This window comes from Emys orbicularis, chromosome 8, assembly GCF_028017835.1.
Source record: "Emys orbicularis isolate rEmyOrb1 chromosome 8, rEmyOrb1.hap1, whole genome shotgun sequence".
Classification (NCBI taxonomy): domain Eukaryota; kingdom Metazoa; phylum Chordata; order Testudines; family Emydidae; genus Emys; species Emys orbicularis.
The window spans coordinates 6,247,930-6,253,945 of NC_088690.1; the positions used below are offsets into that span (position 1 = coordinate 6,247,930).

A 6,016-nucleotide genomic window follows, 5' to 3' on the forward strand; every position below is an offset into this window, starting at 1 on the left:
AGAAACATTAAAATAATCATTTAGAAGTGCATTGATTGGACCCAGTCCTCATTGATTCATAGACTTCAAGGCCAGAAGGGACCTTCATGATCATCTAGTCTGGCTTCCTGCACATTGCAGGCACAGAACCTCACCCACCCACTCCTGCAGTAAACCCCAAACCTCTGGCTGAGTTACTGAAGTCCTCAAATCTTGATTTAAAGTCTTAAGTTACAGAGACTCCACCCTTTCCTCTAGTTCAAGCCAGCAAGTGGCCCATTCCCCACGCTGCAGAGGAATGTGAAACCCTCTGAGGGTCTTTGCCGATCTGACCTGGGAGAAAATATCTTTCCCGACCCCAAATATGGAGATCAGTTAGACCCTGGGCATGTGGGTGAGACCAACCAGCCAGACACCTGGGAAAGAATTCTCTGCTGTAACTCAGAGCTCTCCCCATCTAGTGTCCCGTCTCCAGCTGTTGGAGATATTTGCTAATAGCAGTTGTGGTTGGGCCATATGCATTGTAAGCAATCTCATCATACCATTCCCTCCATAAATTTATCAAGCTCAGTCTTTAAACAAATTAGGTTTCTTGCCCCCACAATTTCCCTTGGAAGGCTGTTGCAGAACTTCATTTCTCTGATGGTTAGACACCTTCATCAAATTTCAAGCCTAAACTTGTTAATGGCCAGTTTATATCCATTTGTGTGCCAATATTGGCCCTTAACTCCTCTCCCTCAGTGATGTTTGTCCCTCTGATGTATTTATACAAAGCAATATCTCCCCTCAGCCTTCCTTTTGTTAGGCTAAATAAGCCAAGCTCCTTAAGTCTCCTCTTGTAAGTTCTGCATTCCTCTTATCAATTTAGTAGCCCTGCTCTGTACCTGTTCCAGTTTGAATTAATCTTTCTTAAACATGGAAGAGAAGAATTGCATACAGGATTCCAGATGAGGTCGCACCAGTGCCTTGTATAATGGTACTAACACTTCCCTAGCTCTATTGAAAATACCTTGCTAAATGCACCCTAGGATTGCATTAGCTTTTTTCACAGCCACATCATATTGGTAGCTTATAGTCATCCCGCGATCAACCAATATGCTCAGATCTTTCTCCTTCTCTGCTGCTTTCAACTGGTAAGTCTGCAGCTTATAGCAAAAAATCTTGTTGGTAGTCCCTAAGTGCACGACCATGCACTTTGTCCTATTAAATTTCATCCCATTTTTATTAATCCAATATTCAAGGTCATCTAAAACTTCTTGTATGATATTTTGGTCTTCCTCCATATTGGCAATACCTCCCACCTTTGTGTCATCAGCAGATTTTATTAGCACACTCTCACTTCTTGTGCCAAGGTCATTAATGAAAATGTTAATGAAGATTGGTCCCAAGATTTATCCTTGAGGAACTCCACTAGTAACCTTGCTCCAGCCTCACAGTTCACCTTCTAGTATGATCCAATTCAGTCTCCTCTTTAATCGGTCCCTATCCACCTTTCAGTTCTCGTATTAATCCCCATCTTCTCCAATTTTACTAATAATTTCCCATGTGGAACTGTATCATATGCTTTACTGAAAGGCAGGCAGATTAGATCTACTGCATTTCCTTTATCTACAAAATCGGTTATCTTCCCAAAGAAAGAGATCAGGTTAGTCTGACACAATCTATCTTTTTTAAAACCATGTTGTATTTTATCCCAATTACCATTTATCTCGATGTCTTTAATTACTTTCTCTTTCAAAATTTGTTCTAAGACCTTGCATACAATTGAGGTCAAACTAACGGGCCTGTAGTTTCCTGAATCACTCCCCCACCTTTCTTGAGTATAGATACTATATATGCAATTCTCCAGTCACAGGGTATCACCCCCGAGTTTATGGATTCACTAAAAATCCTTGCTATTGGGCTTGCAATTGTGTGTGTGATTTTTTTTAATATTCTTGGGTGGAGATTATCCAGGCCCCCAATTTGATCCCATTAAACTGTCTGAGTTTGGCTTCCACATTGAATGTGGTAATTTCTACTTCATAGCCTTGTTCCCATTAGCCACCCTGCCACTGGCCCCAAGTGCCTCATTACCCTTACTAAAAACTGAGACTAAATGTTCATTTCTGTGTTTGACCATACTTAGATTATCTCTTTAATCTCCACCCCATCCTCAGTGCTTAGTGGTCCCAGTTCTTCTTTCTTTGTTTTCTTTTTTATTTACCTGGCTAAAGTACCTTTTACCATTGGTTTTTATTTCCTTTGCAAGGTCCAGCTCAGCTTGGCTTTTGGCAGTTCTCACTTTATCCTTCTCTTTCTGACCTCCAAGAGGCAGCTTTCCTTGCTGATCCATTCTGAGTCCTTTATTCTGTTCTTGCACAGATAAACTATGATGGAAATCAATGGGAGTGAGTAAATAAGAGAGGCAAAGAGCTCAGTATTGGACCCATTCATTAGGGAAAGGAAGAGTTTTCTATTTCTTTCCCTGTTATTTTCTTGTGTCTTTCTCAATGCACTGCATTCCACGGTGGAAGAGTTTTTGCTCAAGATACTGTGATCTCTCCCCATGCCATACAGCCTCAGTTGAGATTGGCAGAGGTGCTCAAGTGGGCTCCCCCTCGATTGAAAAGAGGGTGGGCTGGTGGGAACCCCTTCTCTATGACGGTTCCTGAGCTCTGGGACAGACTTGAAATCCTGGTCCAAGAAAGCTCAAATCTACTGATCTTCAGAGCATACTGCAAGACACATGTATTTATGTGGGCTCCTATGAGGCGTGTATGTTTGTCTTTCTCTTTGAGAGAAATCACTTGTGTGTGGGAGAGAGAAGTCAAGTGTTCTGGGGGCAATCTCATTGGTCCTATGGCAGAGGTGCCTAGAACCTTGGATACTTGTCAATTTGTATTTTTTGTATAACTGTAATAATAATTGAACACAGTTTGTTTTTTTACAAAATTTAAAAAGTGGATATATGCAAATATTAAAGAGTCATAGAATAATAAAATTGGAGAAAGGCCAGAAACATTTATCTTACCGCCCTCAGCTTCTTTATATACATATAAAATGATGGGGTCTAAATCAGCTGTTACCACTCAAGAAAGAGATTTTGGAGTCACTGTGGATAGTTCTCTGAAAACATCCGCTCAATATGCAGCGGCAGTCAAAAAAGCAAATAGAATATTGTGAATCATTAGGAAAGGGATAGATGATAAGACAGAAAATATCATATTGCTTCTATATAAATCCATGGTACGCCCACATCTTGAATATTGCATGCAGATCTGGTTGCCCCATCTCAAAAAAGATATATTGGAATTGGAAAAGGTACAGAGAAGGGCAACAAAAATGATTAGGGGTATGGAACAGCTTCCATACGAGGAGAGATTAATAAGACTCAGAGGGGTAGCTGTGTTAGTCTGAATCTGTAAAAAGATTCTTGCATCTGAAGAAGTGAGGTTCTTACCCACGAAAGCTTATGCTCCCAATGCTTCTGTTAGTCTTAAAGGTGCCACAGGACCCTCTGTTGCTATTAATAAGACTGGGACTTTTCAGCTTGGAAAAGAGACGACTAAGGGGGGATATGATAGAGGTCTATAAAATCATGACTGGTGTGGAGAAAGTAAATATGGAAGTGTTATTTACTCCTCACGACACAAGAACTAGGGGTCACTAAATGAAATTATAGGCAGCAGATTTAAAACAAACAAAAGGAAGTATTTCTCCACACAATGCAGTCATCCTGTGGAACTCTTTGCCAGAGGATATTGTGAAGGCCAAGACTATAAAAGGGTTAAAAAAAGAACTAGATAAGTTCATGAAGGAAAGGTCCATCAATGGCTATTAGACAGGATGGGCAGGGACGTGTTCCTAATTTCTGTTTGCCAGAAGCTGGGAATGGGCGACAGGGGATGGATCACTGGATGATTACCTGTTCTGTTCATTCCCTCTGGGACACCTGACATTGGCCACTGTCGGAAGACAGGATACTGGGCTAGATGGGCCATTGGTCTGACCCAGTATGACCGTTTATGTTCTTATGAAAAACAACGGTCCTGCTACGCAGGGTGCTGTAGCTGAACTGTCCTTGGTTTTGCAAAAAGACTACCCTAACCAACAAGGTGCTGCAAAACCAAACCTGCACCTGAGTTTGCCCATCCCCATTATGTTAACAATCAGGCATGCCAGCAGGTGCCTAGATATTGGTGCATTTCTTGAGCGACGAAGGGCATTTTCCTGTCCTTCAGTCCCTCTTTTCAGAATTACAGTGCTTGAAGCTCTGAATTAGTGGCCAAACAATGCACTCCAGAAGTTAGCTGCTCCATTGGTGTAAGTCAGCATTTCTCCTTTTTAGTCAATAGAGTGATGTCAATTTACACCAGTGTTCACAACATATTGCTTAACTAATATGTGATGGCAACAATTCTCTAGGTTACTTTATAGTCAAGCCATATATATTGACATCACCTACATATAAATGACAGTACCATCTCCTGGTCTTAGGGCTCCACTAAGGAGGTAGTAAAACCTGATCTAATCTTCTGTTCATGCTAAGAGTTGTGTGTTGTTTCTTCCTTGTAGCTGTAGAATTCTATATATTCAATGAACAACCATGCTGGAGTCTATGGACGTTTTGGACTGATCCTAAAATATAAATTAATGAGTTGGATGGCTTAAACCAGTTTGATTCCTTTAGGCATGAACCACATGGAGCATAGGGAATTGTTGAGCAGCAATTAGCCCTATCAAAGTATTGGCAAAGAGTGAAAAATAAACAAAATCTTTTAAAGCACTTTCTTTTTGTTGGATTAATGGGATATGAAAGAATCTTAATACGCCTGATGCAAGAGCACTTGAAGTCAATAGAAAGTTTCCCATTGATTTCAAGCGACTTTGGAGCAAGCATCAGGATACTCAGGTTGGGTATTCTCACTGGTTTCATCTCTCTCTTCTCAGGAACTGTATTGGGCAGCAGTTTGCCATGATCGAGATGAAAGTGGCCATTGCTTTGTCCCTGCTACGCTTTGAGTTTTCACCCAATCCAGCGAAGATTCCCAGGAAAATACCCCAGGTGATCTTACGGTCCAAGAATGGGATACATGTGCACTTGAAGAAAATCCACTGGCATTGACATTGTGAAATAAGTGGGCAAAATACATAAGAGATTTGTAAGTTATTTGATTATCAAATGCATTAAAAATCCCATCTTTGGGGAAAAAAAGATCTTCAGTCCCTTTGAGCCTGAAAGGTTGCTTGTTGGTCCAGTCAAAGACATATATATATTTATTCTGAGCCATATGATGTCCTCCATTAAAACTGTATTCCCAAACACTTTCTGGTTACTTTAATGACAGAGGATTGATCAGCAAGGGAGAAAAATATGAATCAGGTCTTCAGACAGTGTAAATCAACCTTGCTCCACTGATTTCATCGGAGTTTAGTTGATTGATACCAGCGGGAGATTTAGGCCTATGTTACCAGATGAGATTTGAAAATTTGATCCAGTGGCCACCATTTAAAGCCAATTTCTGCAAAAAGGAACTTTGTTGTGACCTTAAAGCTTTTATTTCCTTTGCTAGGTACAGAGGGAAACTATGGTATCTCAGACTCCTCTATGTGGCAACTCTTGGCAAATGATCACTCTTTAATAGGGTAGAAGAGTGGACTCACTGCTGGCATGCCCCCTCATGGCTGGAGGTAGTGTTGCAGGCACTCCTTCTCTAGTTCAGTTTCACCCATTCTGGGGTAAACAAAGAGTCCAATAAAATGAACTTTGAGAAACATAACTCTTTGCTCCTAAACAGACTCACTCCTCCACAGACTCTTCGCCCTTCCTGGGCTCTGCAGGGTTGTACTCCTGCTCTTGTGTGGAATGACTCCCCGGGCTTTCTCTAGTTGTGTTCACAGCATGCACACAGAGAAGTTAGATAAGAACTTAAATACTCATGTTGGAAGGTTGCAATATAACTTTATTTTCGTAGAATTCAGAACCATAATGCAAAACAACCAATAAACAGAGAGACAAAGCAGGCTGCTCCCTAAAACAGAGAGGCACAACTCA

At 41.0% G+C, this 6,016-nt stretch overlaps 1 protein-coding gene across 1 annotated transcript in view; it reads left to right on the forward strand.

Annotated features, from left to right (window-relative positions):
• LOC135882985 (cytochrome P450 4B1-like) overlaps positions 1 to 5,086 on the forward strand; it is a 43,865-nt gene extending 38,779 nt beyond the window's left edge. The window contains exon 12 of the mRNA XM_065410009.1: positions 4,912 to 5,086. Coding sequence (XP_065266081.1) covers positions 4,912 to 5,086 — 175 coding nt within the window. The remainder of the gene's footprint in view (positions 1 to 4,911) is intronic.
• Positions 5,087 to 6,016: the final 930 nt, after the last annotated feature.